Source organism: Anser anser, assembly GCF_964211835.1.
Source record: "Anser anser genome assembly, chromosome: 5".
In the NCBI taxonomy this organism is placed as follows: domain Eukaryota; kingdom Metazoa; phylum Chordata; class Aves; order Anseriformes; family Anatidae; genus Anser; species Anser anser.
Window position 1 is genome coordinate 39,535,413 of NC_139725.1, and position 27,709 is coordinate 39,563,121.

At 37.9% G+C, this 27,709-nt stretch overlaps 1 protein-coding gene across 2 annotated transcripts; it reads left to right on the forward strand.

The window, feature by feature from the left end:
• The first annotated feature begins 1 nt into the window (after window position 1).
• TOLLIP (toll interacting protein) lies at window positions 2–27,564 on the forward strand. Of its 2 annotated transcripts, XM_083838579.1 has the most exons (7): window positions 2–159; window positions 8,835–8,984; window positions 11,373–11,555; window positions 13,884–14,036; window positions 15,267–15,357; window positions 19,211–19,231; window positions 24,013–27,564. In XM_083838579.1, the coding sequence occupies exons 1-7, from the start codon at window positions 7–9 to the stop codon at window positions 24,225–24,227; spliced, it is 966 nt and encodes a 321-aa protein (XP_083694705.1). In that variant the 5' UTR covers window positions 2–6; the 3' UTR covers window positions 24,228–27,564. The 2 variants fall into 2 exon arrangements, with proteins under 2 accessions (XP_083694705.1, XP_083694706.1); XM_083838580.1 differs by lacking the exon at window positions 19,211–19,231.
• Window positions 27,565–27,709: the final 145 nt, after the last annotated feature.

Below are 27,709 nucleotides of genomic sequence, written 5' to 3' on the forward strand. Positions count from 1 at the left end.
GTGCGCATGCGCGCGGGGCGGCACTGGAAAGGGCCAGAAGGGGCGGGACTCGGTCAGGTGACGCGGGAGCCTTGTGCTGGGGCCGTTGGAGCCGTAACGGTCGGGCCCGGGCCTGAGGGAGGTGCTATGGCCACCACCGTCAGCACCCAGCGGGGCCCGGTGAGTGCCGCCCGGGGCCTGCCCCGGCGCCTGCCCCGGCGCCTTCCCTTCCCCAGCCCCCAGCGGAGGGCAGAGAGGAGTCCCCGGCCTTCTCCTGGCCGCCGCCGTGCGTCGTGCCCGGCGGAGAGGCTGCGGGAACGGGGGGGGTTCTGGGGGCGCGCTGCTTTCGGGCTGGGCAGGCTCAGGCAGCCGTCTGTGAAAGCTGTGGGGTGAAACGTGCTGAAAGGGGCGCCTGGTGGTGGTGTGCAGCCGCGGGGGGAAAGCAACTGAGCAGTCCGGTCTAACAGTCTTAACAGTCTTGGGAGCTCGTGCTCAGGGTTAATGGGGAGTGTTTAATTGCATGGCGACGCTCTGGAATCATCTTCCCTTATGCTAGGATGTTTTGTGGTGTGGTGTGTAAGTTTGGTGGTATAACATCTTTCTGCATATGCATTATTTTTCTCTGGAAGGGTCTGGTAGTAATGGGCAGTATGATGTTGCTCTGCAGGTGAAGTAAGATTTTTTTTTTTCTTGATTAATTTACATTTCTGTTCTTCATTTCTTTCAAACGGCTGCTTTCTTTGCTTTGCTGAGAGACCAGAGGACTGCATTATTAAATTACTAATCTTGAAAAGCTGAATCTCTGTCTGTTATTATCTTATGGTAGTAATGCTATTTGATCCTCAATTTAATTCATTAAAATGCCTTACTTGTCAGATCTTTAAGAATGGATTCCTTTTTCAGTTGGTTTTAATCATAGTTCTGTTGTTGGGATAAAAGTTTTCAATGAGGAATTACGGTAAAAAGCGTGAATTAAGACTTCTGCTATCTCTTGATTATATTGTGAAAAGATAACAGCTGATAAATTAGGTATTGTCTATCCTCAAAGGCTTGGTGTTTGGGAGTTTATTGCTTGATTAAACCAAGTACTATTCTTTCAATATGTGACAGATTTTATTAAATGTAGAGACAAGTGACATAACAGAGTTTATTTCTAGGTATCCCTTAGCTGATGTTTGGAAATGGCTGGGGAGATGGAAGGGAACTGGTACTTGAAGAGGATTCACAGGGACTAGTAGCAAACAGTGGTGATGTGGCTGAAGCTGGACAGCAGGCCTGGCTGCAGTCCTGACCTGCTGAGAGGTGACACTGTGTAGGTGCTCTCTGGAATGGAGAGGCATTTCTTTCCAAGAGAAGTTTTACTTGCATGGGGTGCTAAACACCTTGTTGATATTCAGTACAGTACTTTAATCTCTGCTTATTTTAGCTTGTTGAAATCCTCTTGGGTTGAGAAGGCTTTAGTGAGAACTTTCTTGGACTTGTCTATAATCTCACAGTTTGAAGATCGTAGTTTCTTAGGTTTTATTAAGTGTTTTAAAGGAAGTGCATCTCAACATCTAGGATGTTATACTGGATGTCGTGTCTTACAATTACGCAGGTAGTCCTATAGAATCTCTTGGCAGTATTTTGTTACTTAGAATTGATCTAGACCTGACAGGTAGAAAGGTGTATGTGGGTTTATCTTGTACAGCGCTGGCTTTCTCTTTTTTTCTCATGTACTCCACACATTGTGCATGCTTTTCTTCTTTGTCTTAAGCACTTCAGAGATTTGAATGATTTCAAATGAATGATTATATTATACAGTATTGAAAAACTCCCATTAATAGATGAGAATGCTGATCCAGTACGTAACACGCCTTTCTTAATTTTCTCTAGAGCAGAAGATAGAATTCTGCTTGTTTCTATGTATATAACTGCATTACAAATGAATAGCCACTAAATGGTGCTAAAGGATAGAGAAACATTTTTTCTTCAGTGCTGCAGAGAGCAGTTCTCATGTCTCTTTCAGTTTGAACAGGCAAGAAAATACTCAAGGTTGTTCTAGTTCCATGCAGATAAGAAAACAAAGTATGCTGCTATACTGTATGCCAATCTTGTTTTTATACCTATGCTTTCTAGTTTGTGACTATGCTTCTTTGATGAGGAATTAAAAATTCTGATTGACCTTGAGTTTTTTATATGAAAGAGAACTGGAATTCTGTCTGCTAATGGTAGATACTCTGCTAGAATATAGATTTATGGTCACAGTGATAGGAGATTAGTATGAATTCATGTTGTGTGGTATTCCTGAGAACAAAACAGCTTTTGAAATCTAAACTACAGCTGAATACAGAAGGGCTGCTAAATGATACCTTTTCCAGGTTAGGGGTATTGCTAAACAGTCTGGTCAGGCTTCAGGTTGAGTCTCAAGTCTGAGACATCAAGACCTCGTATTTGTGATATGTCAGTTAGCCTAGCACAGCCAAAATGGATGACTCTGATTATTCATAATGCTGGCAAGTGCCAGATCCTCCAAAATTTAGATCAAGTGCCAAGCTAGGCTACTTAGATTTCTGGTCCTACAGTTTCCCTAATAATCACTGCTTTCATGATTGGAAATTTTCTAATGAGCAGCTTGTATGTGCGATTACCTCTCTTTTCTTGTTCTAATACTGCAATTTAACTACATAAGCCTTGTCATCTCTAATTTTACTTGGTTTTGTTTTGAAATGTAGCTCAAGAATGCAGTAAACACTTCTTGAATTTGAGATGTCTGTAGACGTTAATTTTATCTTCACTTTGTAACTCTTGTTTGAATATGACAGTTCCTGCCATATTTAGCCTTCAAATCACAAAAGATTCCCATTTTGCAAATTTCTTCTTCCCTGAAACCACATCAGTCTTTTTCTTTGTTAATGGCTGTACTTTTGCTCTGTGGAATGTATTTTGCAGATCTTTCAATGTTAACGTCCTGGACAAATTTAGATGTGCTGGGAAAAGCCAGTAGCAATAGCTTGTGGCAAAATGCTCAGTCAGGACTAAATATAGTTGGTATACTTGGCAGAAAGGGAAAAATACTGTGAAGGTGACTACTGTAGATTCGTAAAGTGCTTACAGGTAGACATATGGAAGCAAAGGAAGTAAGTAAGTAGATGAGTCTTTCAGTTAAAAAGAAAGGATCGTGAGAATGAGGTAAGAAATGTCTGGTAATTTTGTTGAAAAAATAGAAAGTGAAATTTGCTCCTACCTGTGGCTGTCCCTGTATCTCCCCCTCACCCCCAAAACTTCCCCTGTTCCAGCTGGACAACTGAATTCTCTCTTCTTGCCCTGTATCTACAAAGAGAACCTGGCTCCATTTTTCTCAGCTCCTCATAGTTACTGGAAAGCTCCTAAGAGATACATCTGAAGATTCCTCTGCTCTAGACAAATGGTCTGCCTTTACTCACAAGTCCTGTGCTACAGCCATTTCTGTGGGCCCAAACTGGATGCACTATTCCAGATGTGGTCTAACCAGTTGTGAATAAAGGGAAACAACTGCTTTCCACAGTTTACTGGCTAGACTTCTGTTGATGCAGTGTAGTATGCTGCTTGGTTTCGTTCTGGGAATGCACTGCTCATTCACCTTTCACTTTGCACTTCCATGGGTTTCCCCCTGCTACCCTGCCAGTTGTTCTTTAGGCTGTACCAGTGCCAGGGATTTTCCTGTCCAAAGTGCAGGACTTTATGCTTGTTGTTGAATTTCATGGGTTTCCGGCCAGTATATCTCTCAGACACTGTGGTTGTTGGCTATGTCTTCAAACATACCACCATTCTCCTCCAAATTTAGCATCATCCTCAAAAACTGACAAACATACACCCTGTCCTCATCTCTGGTCACTGAAAAGAAAAAATAAAAACATTAGGCACACATGTTAGGTCTCAGACCCGTGCCTGTTAGGTACACACCTCTGAGAAACTTTGCTTTTAACCCACTTCCAGTGTCATTGACCACTGAACTTCAACTCCTAAGCTCTGTAATCCGGGCAGTTTTTCCTCTGTCCAGTGGTCAACCCACGTGTGGATTGTAATAACTGAGCTTTGATACTGAGATGTGGTTGGTGACCTTTTTGAAAGTCTTTTGTGAAAATCAAGGTAAACAAACCTACTGTTCTCTACTTATTCACAGGTCTACTAATTTTATCATAGAAAGCAGTCAGGTTCAATTAGGCATTTTGTACCCTTGGTAAATGTTGACTATTCCTTGTACCCTCTTTCATGAGCCTGGACATGGCTCTCAGAAGGACTCCTCGCTCTGTGAATTTCCTGGCAAGCGGAGTAAAACTGACTTGCATGTTGTTTCACACATCATCCTTTCTGCCCTTTTCAAAGATGGGTGCGACATTTGTCTTTCTACAGTTATGGGGGACAACTCCTAATCTCCATGACCTTTCAAAAATGATAGAGAGCAGCCTTGAAAAATAGCATCAGCTAGCTCTTTCAGCACCTTTGGATGCATCCAATCTGGTCCCAATTTTTTTCTTCAGCATGCAAAACATAGAATAGTTCAAAATTCTCTTATTCACTCGGTTCTTCTTCTTTCTTAAAAACAGTGAAACCATTTAAAGATAAATGTGTAGAACTTTTTTGAGTAGTTAAGGTGTTTTATAGCTCTTTAGCATGAAACTTCTCTGAAACCTACTATCAGAACTTCTGGTGTTATTTGCAAGTGTAGAAACCTTAATTACATTTCTCCAAAGGTATCGTGGTTCCCAAAGTCAGAGCATTTGTGCTTGTCCTTGGGCCGTGTTGCCTTTCCCTCCATTATGGAGGAAATCGCATTATCAGTTAGAGAGCCAGGTAAGGTGCCTGATGACTTCCCCTCCTCTTTCCTTTACCTCCAACCCTTATTGCATTTTCTTTTGTTCGGCCCTCTGTGGTAGCTTACTTAACAGTGGCATTGGTGCCACCTAATCTTGCATGAGAAATGAGAGTGAGAAGGAACAGGAGGATGAAACTGACTGCCCAGTCCTGTGTTAGGCTGCACAGCTGTGGAGCACCATGCTGCCTTTGGTTTGAAGGAGTGGGTTGAGATGGGTTTTTTTCACCTGCAACATTTCACTGTAAAGATCCTCAAAACAAGATGTTACATGGCTTTAGTAGACAGAAGGGGCAATATTTTTGTCTAGATAACTCATTTTTGATAGTAATGCTGTCAGTGAAGCTTATTAAGAAGTGATTACTAGGTAGGCTTATTTTTATGAAGGCCTGCTAAATGTCTGTCTTCAGAATTTAGTTTTGTCATGACGCTGTCATATTTGTCTTGCTTGAAAAGTGAATCTAGTACAATTCAGATTGGAATATTTTATTCTGCAATTAATGGTAGAGTGGAGTTGAATTTCACATTCTTCTTTAAATGTTACAATAGTAGAGGGAAGTGTGTGTGTTTTTAAATTGGATATCGAGCAGGATACAAGCTTGTTTCTTATGCTCACCTTGCTTTAAAAGTAAACTGTGGTCGAACTCAGGTTATGCAATTATTTTTGATTGGGATTTGGAGGTGGCAATTACTTCTAAATACTTTGAAGGGGAAAATTTCTGTTTTCTCTACAGATAAAGATTGTATACTATTGGTTTGTCTCCATCTATATGGAATCAACTGATAACCAGCATGAGAACTTACTGATTAATGTATTTTCCTCGATGAGCATCTCTGCTGGGTGCTTATGGAATGTAGCACTAGGACTTCTGTATCAGATCTCATTCAGAGCTGAGAATTTAAGATGGGAGTGTATATATCACCTGTTTCCCACTATTTCTCTTGAGGGGTTTGCCACTCAGATCTTTTAAGAATTTAATTACACTATCGGTTTTCAGTTTCTGGCTATGTCTGTTCTACAGTTTTAGGATAAGAGTGTAGCTTTGTATGAGATAGCTGAATGGCCTAACAGCAGCTTAGATGCTGTGAGAAAGCTTTGGTCTCCCTTACAGATTTTGCCTTGTCTCTTTTGGGCCTCAGTGCAGAGCCTGGTTTATGTGTTTAACTTTGGAGCAGTATCTGGGTGACCTTAATAATAAAAAGTTATAGTGTTTTTTCACTTGTCTGACCATCATGAATGAATAAAGTTTTCCAATGTCCACATTAAGACAGTTGTACCAAATAAAATAAAATTCTGAGAAGCTGGCAGAGGCAGCTAGAACATATGGCAGTGTAATTCCAGAGCTGCAGCCACCACTTCTGGCTAGAGGAAATCTTTATGATGCATGTTTTTAAAGATGCTAAAAATTCCAGATTTGAAACTTTCTGGATGTTGTCGAGGATTGGAGGGGACCTGCTATGTTGCAAATGCCATTCACTGCCTTTCTAATTCTGGTGCTGTTTCAAAACTTTCCTAAATGGACTATGTTTACTTTAAAATAGTGTTTTTTGTTTTGTTTTTTTTTTTAAATAATGTATATTCTAATAAGAAGGCTGCTACAGGACCTGTCTTATTTCCAACCTAACTTAAATAAGCTTTCTTTCAAGATTAGCACAGTATTTTAGCTCAGTCTTCTGCCTCTTTCTACCCGTTTCCCCCCTCACTTCTTAAAATTTAAGCTACTGGTTGCTGTCTTGGTAGAAGTAACTTATGCTCTTCTGGCTTGATTTCTTAAAGCGGTCAATTTTTTTGGCTATCCAGGAAGGATTGTTAGTGTGCCCGATTCAGTCCAAATTATTGTCTTCCAGGTCGGCTACCAGAATTTTACACTATGTAGCAAATGAGGCCTCACATATATTCTCTATTTGAGAAGAAATGAATGTCCTAGAAATCAGCGTTAGCCTGTTTTTATCATGATAGTCATTATTCAAGCATCAATAAAGCAAATGTTTGATTGGTGAATAAAAATATTTTATGGGTAAACATATTAGAGACTGCAAAGGCTGATGAAAGCTCAGCTATCAGCTGAGGATTCATTAGTTTACATACTGGTTGATCATACCATTAGAGTGCTACTAAATAACCAATAAAGTTTTCTGCAAATAGCTTATTTAATAGCTTTTAATTTATTTATGGAGTTATTTTCTTCAGGAAGCAAGCTATTATGAGGAATCCAAATGTCAAACTTGCGTCGTTGTGAGAAGATAATGTATGAGGTGCATACTCTCTGTAAGGAATATTTTTTGTAGTTCTCTGTTCTCTCCTTTGAGAGCTATTTCCAGCACTGCCACAATGCCTAGGTAATGCCTTCAGCAAAGTGGTGCTCCATGAAAAAGGAATTTGTTGTTTTAACAAAGTAGGAGTCTAATAAACACGAGCAAAGCATTCACTTCTAAATCAGTGTTCTTAATGTATACTGTCAATTAACTATTTTTAAAGTTCCCTTTAAAATGTTCACCTTCTGTAACAATTGCTTTTTCACTGTAAGATTTTAAGACATGGGTAAGCAAAACTGATTCTCTTCCCTCCCTCGTTAATAGCCTGGCAGCAGGCATTCAGTATTCTTCCTTGGCTGCTTTGATAAACTTCCTTTCTGGCATGTAACACCTACTGTTGCCAGGATCCCTGAGGCTCTTGAACAGAAATGGTGTCTCTTGCCAAATCGCATTTCATATGACTGTTGCTATCTCAAAGATGCAATCCCGGCATGCAAGCGTTGTCTAATCTTCAGAAGCTATGTCCTCAGGGCTTTTTAACTTCCTAAAATATATTGTTCTGTGGGCATGCGTTTGCCAGATACGCAATTGAGTAATCTTGTCTGGGATAGTAACATAAGAGATTACACTTTCTTTTGTCTTGATGCAGTGGACAGTTTTGTATTAAATATGTAAACATCTCTAGAGTCAACAGACATGAGCTTAATTATGAGTTTCCTATGCTGCTTATTACATTATACTCTCTATTTTAGTGTGGTGATCCATCTGAGTGTGTTGGTGGTAGTGTTCACTGAGCATTTAAAACCTAGAAACAAGCAGAGTTGTTGAACTGACAAGTAACAGGTAGAAACTTAGTTATACCATAAACATACCATATACTTTCTTATACCATAAACATTACATAAATTAAATGGTGACTGCTGATTCACATTACCACGTGTGACAGAGTTCCCCTCAAACTTTTCTACGTAAGATTTTTCATCATTGTGCATTTCTGTGGTAAGCCAAATTTGGAATTCCTCCGTTATTTTGAGTATGGTGGGATTCTATCCCAAAAATTGACAAAGTTAGTTGCAGGCTGCGTGTAACATTTGAAGAGGATTAGGACATCTTTCTGTTAAAGGATTTGATTTATAGGAAATGTCTTTGTGATCTGTCTTGAGGATGAGTATGAAGATGACCCTTTCAAATAGTGCGTTGCGCCATGTATTTTGGAAAGATTTATGCAGCAGTTGCATCTGCTGCGGGTGTGTGTAAAAATACTGGAAACTTCATTGAGCAGTAGCTTGCATTAATGGTAATGAAAGCATATTGGACTTTATCACCTCTATTTCAGTGCTCTTTCATACTGAAAGGGTACCATCTTGTCACGGGAATGATCAGCTAGAGCAAGCAATGGATAAGTGAAAGAACTGGGTGGCATCGGATGTAATGTGTGAATGGGATGTAAGACTTGGTAGATCTGACCTTTGTGTGGACTAGTTAAATGGCTAGCTGTAGAGCAGCCTGGGTTCTGTATATCCAACTCTTTTTTTTTCCAGAGGCTTATACTGGAAATTAGTATTTTTGAAAGAGAGCATGAGTACATTTGTCATGTGAGTTGGCAGTTCTGTCATTTAACTAGTTCTTTGTTTATGCTGTCAAAACAGAGTAAAGTGCTGCTGAATGTTTTTGCTATGCTTTTGATATTTTTTTCGTTCTTTCCCATTGTTCATAATGAAAGTAGAAGACAAGTTTAAAGATGATTCTTTTTTTCTTTTTTAAGGTATATGTTGGTGAGCTTCCTCAAGATTTTCTTCGCATTACTCCAACCCAGCAGCAACAGCAAATCCAACTGGATGCCCAAGCAGCTCAACAGCTACAGTATGGAGGACCAATGGGTACAGTAGGCAGACTCAGCATTACTGTGGTACAGGTATAAATCATACCATCTTTGTGAAACAAACTTTAATCCTTTTCTGTCAATGGCCATAAAAGACTGTTGGAGTTTGAGTTACTAAATTACTTTTGTATAGGAAGTGAGTTCTTAACATTTTTTCTATCTTCATGTTTCTGTATGTCAGTGCTTTTTTCAATTTTTTCTTATCTGTGTCATGCGTGGCACAGCAATTTCCTATAAAGCTTGTTACTATAACAGATAATAAAATTGTTTTTCTTAAAGTGAACAGATTTTTTTCTAAGAACTTCACTTAAGAAGATTTCCTGTAGAAACACTCAGTATTGGAAGGCATTAGCAATTTCGAGTCTATTGTAGGAAATTGCAGTTGGCTTATGTATTTTTCCTTAAGTGGCTGCATTGTTCCATCCCTGCTTTCTTTAAGACCTTTTGCTGCTTTTTTTCCAGTACTTTATGCAGGTTTCCTTATTAATTATGAGTATAGTCCTGGCTTTTTATTTTCTGCTTCCTTTTTTCCGTTGTTATCCCTCTTCTGATCTCTTGGCAGTACTTTATTGCTGCCTTCATTATAAGATTTCAGTTTTTACAAATGTTCTATCTTAACACAATTCTGTAATATCTACATTAGCATACCAGAAGTCCCTCACATGAACTTAATGCGCCTCATCTATTTACAAGTGCTGTTTTCATGTCATTTTCTAAAAGTATACCAAAGATATGTTTAGCCTCAAATTTTAGCGTGAAGACTGGTATAGTGTGAGTATGGTTACAGCTTTAATAGTGAGGTGAGGTCCTTACTGGGGAGGAAAACCACAGGATCTCACAGGAGAAGAGGCGTCATTCCTCCCTTTCTATCTATATCTTTCAGTGGTCAGTTTCTTCCTTCGCAACCTATGCAAGAAAAACCCAAGCAGCCAACAGCTAGTCAGTCTCACCTCTTTGCCTGGAGAGATCATGGAGTAGATCCTCCTGGAAACTATGCTAAGGCATGTGGAAAGTAAGGAGGTGATTGGTGACAGCCAACATGGCTTCACTAATGGCAGATTGTATGGTGTCCCAAAACTGTCTGTGCCTGCCTGGGAATTTATGCAAGATTGCTGCAGTAATCTTGGCTGTGTATTAAGGCATGTGGTACTCTGGATAGGAGACTTACCATGGCATAGTTAACCTGTGGAGCACGAAGTTGAAGTATTTTGTATTTATTTACATACCTGTTGATTAGGTATATGCACTGATTCTGCTACTAATAAACTGGGGAGAGATCAGAAAAGTTTTTTTTGGAAGGTATGTACAGCTTTTTTTCTTGAAGATACACAGGAATAGTGATGAGTTTATTTAAGCACAATTGATTATATACTCATAATCTGTCAGTCTAGTAATTTAAATACTCTGTTTTCTTTTGGTAACACTTTATGGTAAGCTTTTTAATCTCTGGACTTCAGAGTCGAGAGAGAAGAAGTGATTTGGGTGCTAACTTTCCTACTTTAATTGCAAAGCCCAAACTTACAAGAAACAGTGTGAGATACTTCTCACCGGTGCTAATATGTGAATTACTGAACTAGTGTGTGCCCTGAAGGAGTAAAGGGCCTTCCAGGATGGAGCTACACCTGTTGTGACTAAATCTGTTGCCAGTCTCAACTGTTTGAACTCCTTAAATCTCCTGCTGGTGGGAGACATAGGCACCACTTTGTCACTTTTCTTTCTGTAAAAAAAGAAAGGCTGTTTCATACAAGCCAGAAACGTGTCAAATTTTGATTTCTACTTTGGTGCATTTATGCAGCAGTACTCAGTGTTGTCTTTAGGACTGTTATCAACTTGTTTTTTTTTCTGTTCCTCTGTTACAGCAAGAGTAAGTTGGCTATCTTCTGATTATATACTGCATCTGTCTTTATAGTAGCATAAAACTTAATTTGTCCACTGAACTAAGTAATATCAATTGCACACATCCGATTATTTTTTATCTCTGAAAAGAATAAATAACTAGATTTTACCTGAATTGAATTGATTTTGTGAAGAAAACCTTGTGATATTCTCAAAGCTATTGTATTTCTGTATTTCATCGTTTAAAAGTACTTCAGGTGAAGAGGATAGGTTACCTATCAGATGAAGCTTGTAACTGCATATTGGATTGCAGAAACCAAGGCAAAAATTGAACTCTTCTTTCCTTATAATTGTGCATCTGTTGTTTTTTATTAAGTAACTTAAACATCTTCACCATAAGTGTTTTCTACAGCAGACAGTTTGAAACGAGAATCTCTTTCTAAAGATTCTCTTAAAGACTATCCCCTGTTGGCATTACAATTCATTGTTGTCCTTTTTGTCCTCTGATTCTCTTTGTGAAGTAATAATAATTACTTCACAAGTTCATGTAAACATTATGCACTTAGAGGTTCTTTTCTCTTTCAGGCAAAATTGGCAAAGAACTATGGAATGACCCGCATGGATCCATATTGTCGAATACGTCTGGGGTATGCTGTGTATGAAACCCCCACAGCACATAATGGAGCCAAGAACCCCCGCTGGAACAAAGTTATTCAGTGCACTGTTCCCCCGGGTGTGGATTCTTTTTACCTAGAGATATTTGATGAGGTCAGAATGAGTGTATTTTCTCTTCTTCATCCCCTGTTTGGGCTGAGGTTTGGGTAGAATCTTGGAAGGTAGGATTGAGTTAGCAAAGGCCGTTTCTTAGCTGTGCTCTCTGGGAAATGATGCAGATTTCTCAGAATCCCAAGATCAGCAATGCGTAAGGCTTTGCTCTGCCCCAACAATGTCACAGCTTGGTAGCTGATAAGGGGTAGCTGAATATTAGCAGGGCTTCCTGCAAAGAAGGAGAAGCAAGAGAGTCTGAGGAGTGTCTTTTAAGTTCCTTTTCACCAGCAAAATGCTCTGTAGCCTTATATTCTGTAATGTTCCTATTAAATAGCATGTTTATACAATGCTGGTTTAGTCAAATTTCTCATTTTTATTCTAACCCAGGAAGAGCTTATATGCAAGCTCATAAATGCTAATAAAGCAGTCATTATATATAATGCGTAGTCACTGGAATTTATTAGCAGAAACATAACTTAGATCTGGGAATGAAATTCAGGCCAGTATGGTAGGCATGTAGGCTCTTGCATATGTTTTACTTAACACACAGTGTTAATAAATTCCTACCTTGTGAACAGTTTGATTTTTCTTAGAGATTAACTACATCTGATTAACAGCTCAGTTAGGTAATCTGCTCTACAAAGGTTACCTAGAAGAGTAGTACTACCTTGAATTCTAGTATGTTCTTCTGCTAGATGTTGTTATTGGCAGCAGGGAATATGTGCCGCCTCCTCAGTTGTTCCAGTTCAGGGTATTGACTTTGACTTAGCACAGATGTGCCTTCTCAGATAATCTAAGAGGCTATGACTTGGTTGAAGTTTGTTTCATTGCTGTAACAGGGGTGGCACATCAGTCCTTCTATCTGCTCTTGAATCACTGGAGTTCACAGCCTATTTTAACAGTGTAAGCAGGAGCTGATTCTTACTTAGTAGTGTACTGACTGCTCACCAGTGATTGTCATTTACAGATACAGGCCTGTTTACATACCTTCTGCATTCTGGCTGATTAATCAGATGGAGACTTGAAATACTATGTAAAATATTTCTGTATCTGTTGTTTGTTTTACGTCAATTCAGGCAAGGAAAAAAAAGGTTTTGATGCTGTTTCTCACAGTATCCTTCTGGAGAAAATGTCCAGCATAGAGCTAGACAAATACATAATACAGTGGGCAAACAATTGGCTGATGGGTCAGACTAAAAGGGTTCTAGTAAATGGGGTTACATCAGGCTGGTGGCCAGTCGCTAGTGGGATTCTCCAGGGCTCTATTTTGGGGCCATATCTCTTCAGTGTTTTTAGAAATGATCTGGACACCTGGCTTAAATGCATACTAAGTTTGCAAGTGATACTAAATTAGGGGGAACTACTGACTCCCTCAAGGGTAGAGAGGCCTTGCAGAGAGATCTTGACAGACTAGAGCACTGGGCAATCACCAACCATAGGAAGTTCAACAAGAGTAAATGCCAGATTCTGCACCTGGGACAGGGCAACCCTAGCTATATGTACAGATGGGGGATGAGAGGCTGGAGAGCAGCCCCACAGAAAGGGATCTGGGGGTTCTGGTCAGCAGCAAGTTGAATACAAGCCAGCAGGGTGCCTTGGCAGCCAACAAGGCCAACCGCACCCTGGGGTGTATCAGGCACAGCACTGCTCACTGATTGAAGGAAGGGATTGTCCCGCTCTACTCTGGGGTGGCCCTCACCTCGAGCACTGTGTGTGGGTTTGGGCACCACAATATCAGAAGGAGATAAAATCATTAGAGTGTACAGAGGAGCACCACAAAGATAGTGGTAGGTCTAGGGGAGGGGAAGACACATGAGGAACAGTTGAGGTCAATTGGTTTGTTCAGCCTAGAGAAGAAGAGACTGAGAGGAGACCTCACAGTGGTCTGTGCTGTGACATTCTATATATAACATGTACAGATAGATAGCAGTAAGGTAACATGGAGTGACATGATGTGACTAAATTCCCACAGACTATGCTGATGTTAGTAAGTTGTACTTCTAAAAGTGTTGTGCTGCAGATTTTTAATTTTTACATGTTAAATACCTGCTATTGATCTGTCATCCATAAGAAAGCAATCCATCGTTCATAAGAACACAAAACTCCCTTCATCCCAACTGGAAAGGAGATGGTTAAAACACTTACTCTTTAGTAATTTCCTACTCTTACTCTTTTAGTAATTTACCTACTCTTTCAATAGGTATTTATAGAATAATAGAATAATTTCAAAAGTAATAATAAAACTGCCAAAATATAATAGCATAAAACTGAAGAATCAAGAATCAGTAGTCAAGAATCAACTTCAGATTTATTTTTTTTTCCTTTCAGCGAGCCTTTTCAATGGATGACCGCATTGCTTGGACACACATTACAATTCCCGAGTCTCTGAAACAAGGGAATGTGGAGGATGAATGGTATAGCCTGAGTGGAAGGCAGGGTGATGACAAAGAAGGAATGATTAATCTGGTGATGTCATACACGGTAAGATGAGTTAGGGGTGAGAAGAAGAGGGATTACAGAAGGGGGTATTTGATGTTAAAGTAGAAGTATTTCCATTGTATCTTACTATTTTTTTTTTGTGTGCATGCGTTAGTGTTTAAAATAATTATACTTACCTTTGGGAAGAGCAGACAAAAATACTAGTTAAGGCAGTACTTCCTTGGTGAGGCAGTAGATGAATACTTACTTGGTTTTGTAATTATTAAAACATTCAGATAATTTCTGTGTTCCTGCCCTTAAATACTTAGAAAGACATGTCAATTTAAAAGGAAAACTAAGGACAGCTCTTCTGTCTTCCTGGAAGGTTTGAATGCTCTTTCTGATGACTGCAATTTTTACTTCCATTCTTGTTCATTTGGTCTTGAACTATTAACTTACTGTTATCCATTTAATAGCTTCTGGGCTGTTCTCTAGCCTGTCATCTTTGGCATAAGTAGTTGTTGGATAGCATGGTAACCCCTGAATGCTTCCTACTATGCTTGCACATAATCAGAAGTTCCAGGTTGCTGCTGAGTGCACAAGAGCAAACAGGTGCTGTTCAAGATTCACATTTGGCCCCAGAGCTAAACAGTTTTTCCCTTCACCCGTAGGATAAAGGATTTTTTTATGAACCTTTAAAACTGTCTGCAAGTGAATGTGCTACACAGAGAATCTAACCTGCTCATATCGTCCAGGATCAAAGTGAACAGGAATTGTGGTAGTAAAAGGGGATATACTTGAACTGATACTTTATTTGAAGTACTGGTTTACCTCAAAAATTGATTTGAACTAGTACTTGCTTCTAGAAGCAGTATATCACTCTTAATAAAATTCAGTTTTGCTTTGTTTTCATTTGATGAATACAGTATATGCTTTATTCTTGTGAAATAAGAAAACTGATAGAGCCATTTTTAAAACTTGCTTCAGGAATAAATTTTCAGTGGCCAGTTTTATCAAGCTGCTGTGAAAGGATAGTTTGATATGATGTGCTTATGCTGAGTTACACTCAAATCAGTTGTAAATTAAAATGACTGTAGTTGAGTTAATTTGCTAGAGAATTTGCTTTCTATAGATTAGGTAGGCCTTATTACAGTCATACTGAAAGTCTGTATTTCATAGTCAGTATCACAGTATAGCTTTTAACAAATGCCGTTTTAATTGCTGTTCTAGTCATGTTGCCCGCCCCTCCCCCCTGGAGTTGTTCTATTATCTGTTGTGCTTTTTTTTGTCAAGTCTTTGCCAGCAGCCATGATGATGCAGCCCCAGCCAGTGGTCCTGATGCCTACTGTATACCAGCAAGGAGTGGGATATGTGCCTATAGCAGGTATGTTTTTTTCCTTGAAGACTCTTAAAACTTCCAGATAAAAGGTTTTACAGAGATAGGTACCAAACTTCTGTTGTTTTTCAGGATGTAAGGGGAAGCTATAAATGACTTTGCCCATTTTTCCATGGTATTTTTTTGAGAGAAAAGCAAGTGAATTAAGTGTAGGTCTGATTTCAGTCTTGTACCTTGTTTAAGAAAGCTGCATAAGTTTATTGCTGTTTTAATCCATTTAGCCAAAGTCAGAACAAGCAGCTTGAAGGCTACTCTTTCTGCATATATAATTTAGATTTATTGGTCATTGCATATCTAAGTATCTGGCAGGCCACACTGTAATACATTGTGTGCTTTTAAATGCTGGCAATCCAGGTGAGAAACCGCTCAGGCTTCAGAAAGTGTGCCAAATGATTTCTGCTGTCAGAACTGCAGCTTAAATAGACTATGAAGGGATGGTCCTTTCTGTGGTCCTTGAAGTTACTCTGTTGGAAACTTGCTACACAGCACATGAGCTCTGTAGCATTCTGAGTGAGAAATGTTAGGGAGCTTTGAGATGTGGAAATATGTCAAGGCAAGCTAAAGCAGATGTCAGTTGTCTTGGTCTGTGCAAAATAAGTTGTGGACTTGTATAGAAAAATGTTACCTTCAGGTTTTGTAATTTTGCTGTCAGAGATGAGAAGCTTAAAGTATATAAATAACCATGTGGTTGCCTTACCTAGGTAACAGGTAAGTAAAGTTCATTTTTTTCTGTTTTACTTAGGGCTCTTAAAAGATCCAGTTTGTACATGAATTCAGCAGGATACATACTTCTTAGGGAAAACAATCTTGTAATCAACATATTTAGAGTTTCTTTTCATACATTTATATGAATGAGTGATGGTGTATGGGACACAGATCTGACACAACATATTTTTCTCTTCTAGAGTCAATCCCTGATTAGGGAGAATGAAGTTTAAATTCAAAAGCAAACTTCCACAATAGAAGATGTGTAACTTAAGGAATAATACTTCCTGTTTCATTTTCAGAGTTAAATTAAAGCAAAACATGGAAAGGTTTTGCTATATGCTTTGCTCCCTGATGTAAAACATGCAATATGCTCCATTTAATGTGTTTTCATTGCTATAGTTTAATTCTCAGGAGTTAAGTCCTTCTTGGCCAATAGTATAAATTAGTGTGTGTATCCTGTAGTATGCTTCTGTCGTGGTAAGCCAGACTTCTGCGTAGCATTTCTGTGTTTGAATTAGATGCTGCATCTTTTTACTTTTAGCTTCATCCCATCCCTATACACTGAAACAGTTAGTGAACTTCAAACTTAGTATCTTGTGTGTGATTAAATGAAAATTAATTGCTGGGGTGGTACCTATAGTAATACAATAGAACTATAGAATTTCTTTAACAGATCAAACCAACAATATTAACATAGCAAAATTACTGGGCTAGTCAGACTGTGATCAGTGAAAATGAAGCAGAGACCAGTTTCAGATATAACTGAAACTGGACATCCAGCTGAAGAGGTAGAACTGAAACTCAACCCACAGAGTTGAAAAACAAGTACAGTGGTGTATCTTGGTGTTCTGTAAATTTGTGTTGGCCTTGACTATTTTCAGGTATACTTCATTAAATTGTCTTGGACAAGTGAACAAGCAACTTATGTTTAGTGCATGTGATTGATAAAAGGTCAGGTGTTACATATGAATGTTATCTTTATGTAGCAGTCTTATCGATGTGTATGTTGGAGTATTTCCCTTCTTCAAAGATGCAGCATATTTGTTTTAGTTACTGTTATGATAACCTTTATTAAAAATTCTTCCTGATTCTGTATCTTGTATTTTTAAAACATTGTGAAGTCCCATCACTCCGTTAGAACTTTTCTTTGTTCTGAGAAAACTTGAATGTACTTCCTTAATTTCATAAATGTCAAACTAACTTATTATAAGCCATCCTTGGTCTAGTTAGATTTTCTGTATTTTTGATAAAAAAATTTGAATATGATTGTGCTTTTTGTTTGCTGTTCCAGAATTTCTGTGGGCACCATGAAAATTTCTCAAAGCACTGAGTTTTTAAAGCTTTTGCCTGTTCGCTAATCTAATGACTCACTCATAATTATAAATTTTAATATAAATACAAAAATTAATAAAGGTAATTTCAAATGATAAATGGAACTGACAGCACATCTTGGAAGACATGAAGTATTGTCACAGTGTTTTCTGTGTATTAAACTAGATGTTCCCCCTGGATTCTGTAAACTCTTTCAGGAAGATATTTGTATCCGTGTAAACAACTGGCCTCTGACAAGCTGAATTGACTGTATCTTCTGGGGAAGCTCTTGGTATACTTTCTTTGGAATATTGTACAGGGATTTCTCTCTTTTTAAGATTGATTACTTAAAGAAGGGCAGTGGTAGGACATCAGTATATTCCACAGGAATATATTTACCTTCCCATCTTTTCAGTTCCATTTCTTAGCCTGTCCACTTAAATGAGCATAGTCAATAAGCAAATTCTATTTGTTTCCTTGAGAAAAGTGGAAGAGCAGTGCTGAAGGTAGCCTATTACATCTGAAATGGAGAGGATTCTGTTGGTGGGCAAGACAGAATATAAATCTTGTCTAAGATGAAAAATAGATTCAGTGGGTGGACTGCAATGCTTATCCAGAACAGTGTAACACTGATTTGTGGAAATTGTCCAAAATTATTGAGCTTTACAGTGAGATGGTGTTAAGTCAAATTTAGCTGTGTCATGAAGGCCAAACTTTTTTTTTTCTGCGGGTAACAGAATATTCTGTTCAGAACTTAGCATACGTGATAACTAGTCTTCTAATTAAAGTGAAAGCAACTGATTTTACTTACGCTCCTCTCTATCATACAGACGGAGGTGAATAGTAGCGGCAAGCAGTTAGACACTGTGGTAAGCAGATAAGGCTTGAAATGCTAGCACAAGTAATGTGTTGGTCATTTCCCCACGTTTTATGGTAGGGATGAGATCGTGGTGAAAGCAGAAATGACCTTGGAATATTCTTGTATGGTGTTAATTCATTTTTAAAATTTTCAAAATGAAAAACTCTGATGCTAGTTGCTACAAGCTATAGTTGTCATGGATGGTATCTCTGGGATGGGTTTGGGAAAACTTGAACTTCTGTTTTAACCTTCTGAAAGTTGGCTTTCTCTATACTCTTCCAGTTGCCTTTTCTAAAGTTTAGTGGATTTAGCACTGTAGAATACATAGTGGCATGCTGGTTGCTTACAGTCCAAGCTGATCTGTGATAGGATGTGAAAGGCAGTAAGCTGAGCGAAGTTGGTTCAATGAACCTGTATTTCTGATCTTTTCTTTTTTCCCATGAGATACATAGGAAATGTCTGCACGTGACTTAAAAACACCTGCATAAGAAGTAGGTTTAAAAAAAGTTCAGAGTCCAGCATATCAGTTCCATTGAGGTAAACTTGTACCTCTATGTAAATTACACCTTTAGGTGTCAGTATTGGGTTTCATGTGTTAGCTTATGATGGTGTTGATATGTTAGAACACCATGGATGTATGTTGTCCTTTTTGGACTATAAAATATAATCCTTGCTAAAACACCTATTAGCTTATTTTGATTTTCTGTTCCCTCTAATTGCTATTTCTATAAAAATAGCACACTGAGAAGCTTGCTCAGAGTGCTGAAGCAAATTAGTTGTAGGACTTGAATCCCTAGCAGCATTTTGTTTTTGATATTAGGTAATTTAGTTTTTATGCAGTTACCGCAGTTTATCCAACTTTCACATTTAGAAACTGAATGGTTTTTCTTTTAAAAATAGATTAATATTTCTTTCCCGTGTCTTATTCTTTTCCCCTGTCCCTTCATTTCCACCTATCTATAGGGCTTGAGTACTTTGCTTTGGGTAAGTTTCCAAGCTCTTTTCTCACTCCCATCCTCGTTGACCTGAGTCTTTGCATGAATTCATGTAGACAGCTTTATTTACGTTACAGCAGACTGTATCACAAGGTATTGCCACTTGGATGTCACAATAGAATAACTTAATGCATCTCGAAATTGTTAAAGCCCTTCTAATCTGTGGGAAATTCCTTAGTCTTCTACTCAGCATCAAGCTATAAGGCTTAAAGCAAGTGGTGATGGTGTTGATGGATAAGTTGTGATGATTCTTCTGGAATTCTTTGATGCCAGTGAGCTATTTTAAGTGACAGTACTGGTTTCCTGGAAGACAAACTTTAATCTTGCAGTTGTTCTGCTACTGAGAGATCTGGGAGAAGGAGGTAATGTCATGACTTCTTGTAAACTTGGAAATGAAGAACTCAGCTCTGCAATAACATTCTGACAAGACAGCCTGTCAATTACCTCCTGTTACTCTTCAAATGAGCTTTTTTTCCCAAAAAACAGTAACACTTTTTCATTAGTATGCACCTTTCATACACATCTATTTTAGATTCATGTGAAGTTAAGCATTTGATATGATTTTGAATAAACTCTAAAGGTGAATTATGTTACAGAAAATCAAATTTTCTTCAGTTAGGCTTGCTGTACTATGACACATTTGACTTTGAATTGTGCAAAGATATTGTGACATCCTTCAATACAAGCACTGGTGTTCAATCAAGTATGTTCAGAAAATTCTAGAACTATGTCTTGTGAAATATAACGTCATTTCTTGATGCTCTGAATTTCAGAAGAATGCTGTAAACATAACTGGTGTGGCTATTGCAGCGTATTTAGTTTCATCAGAGCAGTGGAATTGTAAAAATTCTGTGTCCATACTGTTCATTTTACCTGGCAGGTTGTGAATAAGCACTTTATGGATGGCACTTTATGGATGCCATCATCTTTTTTTTAGTTTTAGAACTGTTTTTTCTGAAGCAATTATCATTAAGTCATGCTTGAATATGATTTAAAAAAAAAAAAAGTGGTGCTGATTTCTTTAAATTAAAGAACTTGTTCTGAGGAGGTTCCTGAGAGTTTATTTTGGAAGGATCTGTGCATGGGGCAGTAATAATGAATTATTACATGGAGTACTTGACTGAACAACAAAATAAGTATGTAATGCCTTGTGTGCAGGTGGAAAAAGTTTACCTTGTTAAGGCTTTGATGCTTCATTGCTGCTTGTAGCAACTGACTTGCTGCTATACATACTCATTTCATTTATTGGGATGCCATTGCTTATGCCAGCATGTTTGCCATTGCCATTTCACTGAACTAGAAAACAGCGCTCCATTCTTCTGATTTATAAAACTTAGTCCCTGAGAGCAACCCAGGAGCATTGGGTTCCATTTATAGAGGATGCTAATGTGGGTTAGTTTGTCTTCCACTGTTAGTGGAATGAGCTGCTTAATATGTAAGGCAGCTTTTTACTGAACATTGAAAAATCTGAAGTTTATTTTAACTATTGTCTGATAATTGTGTATGTATGTATGTTAAATTATGTAGTGTCTAAGTTTAAGTCTTGCTTGCTATTTTGTAAATCAGTAATGGTGGATGCTTTTAGTCTGTGGTAGGGAAAACAATAGAGAAGGGGGGGAAAAAGGCAAGCTACTATTCAAATTGGTAATTATATGGCTTGAATGTTGAGCTTCATGAAAAGTAAGCACTTATCATGGTAAATATTTATTAAGTATCACTGTGGTTCTTACATTTGTATATAGTGTGAATGTAGAGAACATTAAATAATTATATTAATATATAAGAGCTGAGGAAAATGGAGTTTTAAAATTGTTAATGTAGATCAATACTGAGGAGACATCTTGTTTCTAAATTCAAGTGTTCAGACTGAAAATAGTTGGTTGTCTGTGCAGATGTTTGGCCTCACAATTATTTTGCTTTGATAAAAGCAGTAAGAAAATTGTGCGACCTTCATGTTTTTTGACAAGACACTGAAACTTTATTTGTAAGCTATAGGATGCTGTGGTAGTTGAGAATTGAACTTGATGTTTCATCTGGGTTAATGCTTTAAACAGGCCTTTTTTATGGACAGTTCTTACGCAAGCTGATAGTTGGATAATCTTTGCGTGCTGATGACTTACTGGAGAAAATTAGGAAGCTGAGGTTAAAAGTAAAGCATAACTCGTACTGCTCTGTTCTTTCAGGTACTTTTCAACTTTATTTTTGAGGCCACACATCTTTGTTCACATTTTGTATATGCCTAGATTGTTTGTAGGAATAGTGAGGAGAGAGTTGAGTGTTGAAGCTACAGAAGAGGAAACCTGAAGTGCTGTTGGATGTGGTTGAGTAAAGAGCTGTATTCGTAGCTTTGGTGAGGACTACTGTGTGGATTGCCTCTGAGGTACTACCATGGTCTGATTTGCCAGATGTTCAGACAATCTCACAGTGCTAAACAGAATCCCAGGGACCATGGCTGAAACAACATATGAAGCTCTAGAGCCAAAGCATAGGTTGTTGTGGAAGAAAGTATAGATATCCTTGGTAGGGGTGTGATGCATATGGCTGGGCAAAGATGTGGTTCCAGTGTGTGGGTAATAAAATTAGAGTGAGAGGGGGCTTGTACTTAGTTGCCAGTGTGAATCTTTTCAAATAGATGCAGCCTGTACCCTAGACTTAAAGCATCTAGGTTCCTTTTTTGACTTCTAATAAAGCTTGAGAAGATTACAAGAGGAATTTTTAAGTCAGAGAAGACTGATTAGTATGGAGACACTTTACAATTCAGTAATGCACCCCTGTATCAAGTTGGATAGGAAGGAAGTCCAAACTGAAGAAAGCACGTTGAGTAAAATCACAATTGCAATACACAGTCAAACTATATTCAATTACAGTGTATTGTCAACCAGAGTTGATTCAGATGTGTTTAGCTGATCCAACCTAGAGTTTACAAGTAATTAATAAGATGATCAGTAAGAAAATGCAGGTAAGATAACATTTACCGGGTATTGTTTTTTATGTTTTTTGGGGAGAACCAAATGTCATATGTAATCTATTACTTGATGTAGTTTTGCTTCTAGATAAGTGGAGGATAGCAAACTGAAATTTATTGGGAAACAGTTGTGGGGTAAATGTTTTCATGATAAACCCTGAGCTAATTAAAACCTATGAAGATCAGAAGTCTTTGATTTAGAAACAACAACAAAAACCACTTAGGTAAACTCTAGGAGGAGTTGACATGGTTGCGTAGGAAAAGCACATAGCTTGCAAATTGTGAGTCTGTGTGTAGGTCAGGATGATGTGGTCTCTGTATGTCGTGTTGTCAGCAGCATTGTTGACAATGTCATTTGCTAAAGATTCTTGTACTAAGATATCATATGGAAGGAGTAAAGGTTCTTTTCTGGTTTAGTAGCTGTTTTGAAAATCTGCTGAACAAATGAAAATAAGCAGCAAGCGATCCTGTAATGGGAGGGAGGCTGTTAGTGGGGTGTATCGTATTTTTAAAGATGTAATCAAGAGAAGGGGGCTAATAGATAACTTGTCAAAACAAAAACTCTTAGTTTTCTAAGTCTTTGACTGCAGTAGGTTGCTGAAAAATCTCATGTTACTAAGTAAATGGGACATAGTGACATACTTTAACATTATAATATTATGTGTAAAGATTAAAAATAAGTGGTAAAAATAAAATACTTGGTGGTGCTTTTTTGTTTGACTGTTGCTACATATACAGATCTTTGAATTACTGTGGACTACTCCATGAAAATATCAGATGAATAGTGGTCAGAAAAGTGGATAAAATGTTTGAAAGGGAGTAGAGAGCAAATGTGAAGACTTCATTGTGCTGAGTTATGAATTGGTGCCATGTTTGCATCTAGATGCAGGTAGTTCTTCTTGCCCTATTTTAAAAACAATACGGCAGAACTGAAGTAGTGCATAAAAATGCGGGACTAAGATAATCAGGGCTGGCTTTTAGTGAAATAGGTTATTTTCAGAAATTATAAAATCCTCTAAATGTACTACTATTACTTGGTTTCAGTTCTATAAAAACAAGTGGTAGTTTTTCAGCAACAGATCTAGTCTGAATTAGTGGTAGAACTTGTCAAGTGATGAAAAGGGCCTTTTGTCTAGTAATTCTTTTTAATCAGAATTCAAAACCCCATTTTCTAAAACTGTCTTTCTAAACCAACAGTACTTTTATTTCACACAGCAATAAAGTCCATTAAAAACGTCACATGAATTTTGCACTCTGGCAGAGGGACAGGGAAAACAGTGTGTACCCCTATGGGCATAAGAGGGATTTCTTTTTTGCTACTTTGTGATTTTGCAGGCTGGACTAGATGGAACTTTTAACCAGGAAAAAACATTTGCTTAAGATTTGTTTCCAAATATGGTCCAGTCTCTTTGTGGACCTAACTTCCTTTTTAATGCAACAGAGAATTGCATTCATTGAATGTCTACTTATCAGTCATGTATAATGCTGAAGTAAAAATACCTTGTTCATCGCACCATAGGACCTAAATATGTTTAGGGTTTGGTTAGTGATTCATGTATAAACCTGGTTAATACAGGTTGTATCTAATTCTGAGCTGTACCTGTTGTCATATTGCTTTTGGAACATAACTTGGACAGAGGTCCAGTTCTAGAAAAATGTGTTCTGATTGCAATCCCTTTTCCAGAGTAGATTAAAAAAAAATAAATGCTGAAGTTGGTGGGTTAGTGGGGAGGGATGAGCCACTTTCTTCTTCAGAATCATTTATTTTCCTCACATGCTTGTGTTGTGGTTTTTTCTGTGTGCAGGGATGCCTGCAGTCTGCAATCCAGACATGATACCTGTGGCAATACCACCTCCTGCAGTCAACCCTCAGCACCTGTGTAACGAAGAGGACCTGAAGTCTATCCAGGACATGTTTCCCAACATGGACAGAGAAGTTATCCGCTCGGTGTTAGAAGCTCAGAGAGGGAACAAGAACGCAGCTATCAACTCCTTGCTTCAGATGGCTGAAGAATCATAGATCCCCACTTCCTGCATTCTCCCTGCCCTCAATGCCACTTATTTTTACTTGCCAAGCCAGGGATTTAGCTAGAGGAAGAATTTCCTAACAGTTTTCTGTTAGTGCATCCTATGTGAAAGATTATACCCCTTTTCCTCCTTGGACATTTGGATCTTTTCACCTTCTTTCTCTATCTGTACATACTCAGTTTAGTGTATGTCCTACAATACAGCATTGAAGCATCTTCACTATCAGCTGTGCCCTGTGTGGCTATATTCTGATGGGGGATAGGAAGTAATGCTGCTTTTTTTCCTTTCTCTCCCCCTTTTCAAAAACTTGTTCTTAAAAAGTAACTCTATGCAGTACAGGATTTACTACTGTTCGTTAGATTGAAAAAAAAAAAATGCTTTTCCATTGAAGGGTTTGCTTTTTAAACATAACTAATTTGTTCAAGTATTTAGGTTTAATCAAGCAACCTGTTTCTGCCAGAAATTAAAAGAAAGGCCTTTTCCTTGTCCTATGGTAGTTAGTTATTGCTGTGATACATTCAACTGTTTCTGATTGATAGAAGTTTTTTGCTTTTAATAAGCTAAATGTTTAGGTTACACTGTTGGTATTTGTAATGAGCATCTTTGATATAGTCATCAAGCACCAAAGCAGTATGTTATCTGGTGTGTATTTTGGGGCTTTATCCTGCAATATAGTATGGTCATGTATCTGTAAAATCTTAACAGGTAACTTTCCAACTTAGTCTGTACTGCTGTAGCAGAGAACAGGACAGAACCCTAATGTACTCCCACTGCGAATTGCACTCTTACTACTACTACTTCTGCGTTCCTGTGGCTGTTCAAAAGGATGAGTGCAGAAGGAAAGATTTTGTACCTGGGAAATTAATGGAGCCGTAAAGAACTACTTAAGGTATTGTCATTTATTTAAAAAAAAAAAAAAAACAAAAAACAAAACAAAAAAAAAACCAAAAAAAAACTATGATCTGGTCATAAGGCTTCTTTTTATGTTTCAGCAAAGTTATCATATATTGTATTAGGAAAAACTATTACATTTTTTCATGTAACTTGAAATCAGAAGCATGAAAAATAGCTTCAGAATCTTTGAATGGCATTATGAGTTGCCCAGTGACTTACTAATTATGGTTGCTCTAATCACAGAATGGCTGAGGTTGGAAGGGACCTCTGGAGGTCATCTGGTCCAACCCAGTTTATTATGATTTGATGCAGATGAAAATAAATTCTTTGTGGGAGACAATGTAACATATCTGAATTAGTCTGATCCTCCGAGGAGGTTAGAGGTCGCTTGTATTTATTATTAGTGTTAATTTTTCAGATAACAGTTCATCTTGGAACTGCAGAATCTTACAGAACTCACCAGTTAGACTTGTTGGTTAAATTTCTGCAGTGTCTGTGTAGATGGTAAAATAATGCACTTTAAGTAGTATGCACCAGTTTTTTTTCCAGTGATGTGCAATGTTGCTGTTTTATCTTTTTAATGTTTGTGTTCAAATACTTTCTATGATAGCCATACTCTTATATTTTCAAGAGTTTGAATGAATGTACATTTGAAATCCAGGCTCTTGAGTGATTCATGAGAACTTTAAAGCCAGGTTTGGAATAGGGAAAAGGGACCCTTATTCTCTTCTTCCCCATACTTTGTTGCGTGTCCCATACTTAAAATATTCTTTTTCATATCTGCTGAAAAGCTGATTTTTCCCAACTTACATTTAAGAAGCCTTTTGGTAGCACTGATGGTAGAGTATGAATATTTATTTTTTTATGATTAAAAATGATACTGAAACTTTTAAAATATAGTACCAAAAATCATCCCAGTTCCTGATCTTTTAAAGCTGTCTTTTCATAATGTACAATTTTATGTTTTATTACAAATCCCTTACGGTCTTAAATTTACCGTTGAGAGCCTAAATGTCTTTATACATCTTCCCATTGTCTTTCCAATAATGAGATTCAAAGCTGCAATTTCTTTGTGCTTTAGTAGTAGAGTCACCACATCTTGTTTTTCTAAACTAAAACGGGTGTTCATCAAGAAACTAGTCTTGTACCTTCTCTGCAATCACTGTAAATTTTGTGGTTGAATAGGTGTGGAGGCGTTTGGTCTTTATCTTCATAGCACAGAGACTTGTGACATCGTTAATCAAGAGGGTAAATCTTGGTGAAGATCTAATGCTTAGCTGTCTCCAGGAAGAGTCCCTTGTTCTAACTTACTCAGCGTGAATTGATAGGGATGGAACAATTCAGGGAAAATGTATATATTTAAATTTTTATATTAAAATGTTGGGATCTGCTATAACAGCTTTTTATAAAAGCAAGCAGTAGTGGTTCAACTTAATGGCTGGTAAATTGTACTGCGTCCTATTACAGCTCTATTTCAAGCAGAGAATAAACACTTTTCAGTTCTAACAATCAGGAGAGATAAGTGAGAATGTTAGCTGGACTTACTCATGTACAATGTTCCAGGCCTCTGAGCGAGCTGTAGGTCCTGTTCTTAGTTCTTTTTGTTGGTATTTGGTGGCTTGTTTTATGCAACTGTTACGCAAAACAGGGTTGGTATGAGTTGAAGATGGGGCACGTAGGAGTGGTATGGCCAGTAGAGGGATTTCTGCATGTTAAACTACACTTAAATATTCTGGGGATTTGTCTTGATTTAATTGAGCATTATAGCTGAAATTCCAATTTCAAGATGTTTTACTCTTTAAAAACAGAACAAAATACTGTTCGTGAACCTGCTTGGCTTTTTCACATATCCTTTCAGTCAAACTGCTTGTCGTCAGGTTTGAATTGGAGAGAGATCAAAAAAGGCAGGGAGTTGGTTTTTCTGGGGTCTGTGAAGTGAAGGCATTGGAACCAAAAGTCTGTTTCTTGATGTAGATAAATTGTCGCTCATTATGATTGTAGCTTTTGATGAAATGCGAGTGGGATAATACTGTTTGACACTGCTCTTCTGCTCAACAGCTTCAAGCAGCTTGGAGCCAAAGCCAGATGTAAGACTGGCGTCTGCTAAAAGTTAACACTTTTAGTACTAGTTTGAGTACTGCCAAGAGCCTGAACTTGCTAAAGATAGGAACATTTTTTGTCTAGCTAGATCCTTGCTGCTTTCTTGTCTACTGCTGTTTGCATCTGCTGATGGTACTGAATGTTTTTTCTCCTTACAAATGTTATTGCTTGTTTGGTTGATCTGTAATACTGTACAGAGGATGTTTTTTTGCTGTAATAATTCTGAAGACATTGTTTCTCTCTGTATTGAGGTCCAGTGTCCAAATATGTTTCTTGCACTCTAGAATACAATAACTTTTTCATTCTAATTTAATAAATGTATCATCTAAATGAAACTGTGTTATGTCTCTTCTGGAGAACGCCAGAAGTTGGGTATCTGTAGACTGATACAGAATTCACTAAGTATTAATTACTGTCTTTGATATTGTGTCAAATGTTTGTTAAGAAGCTACACTTATGTTCTTAATGTGATCATCAGGT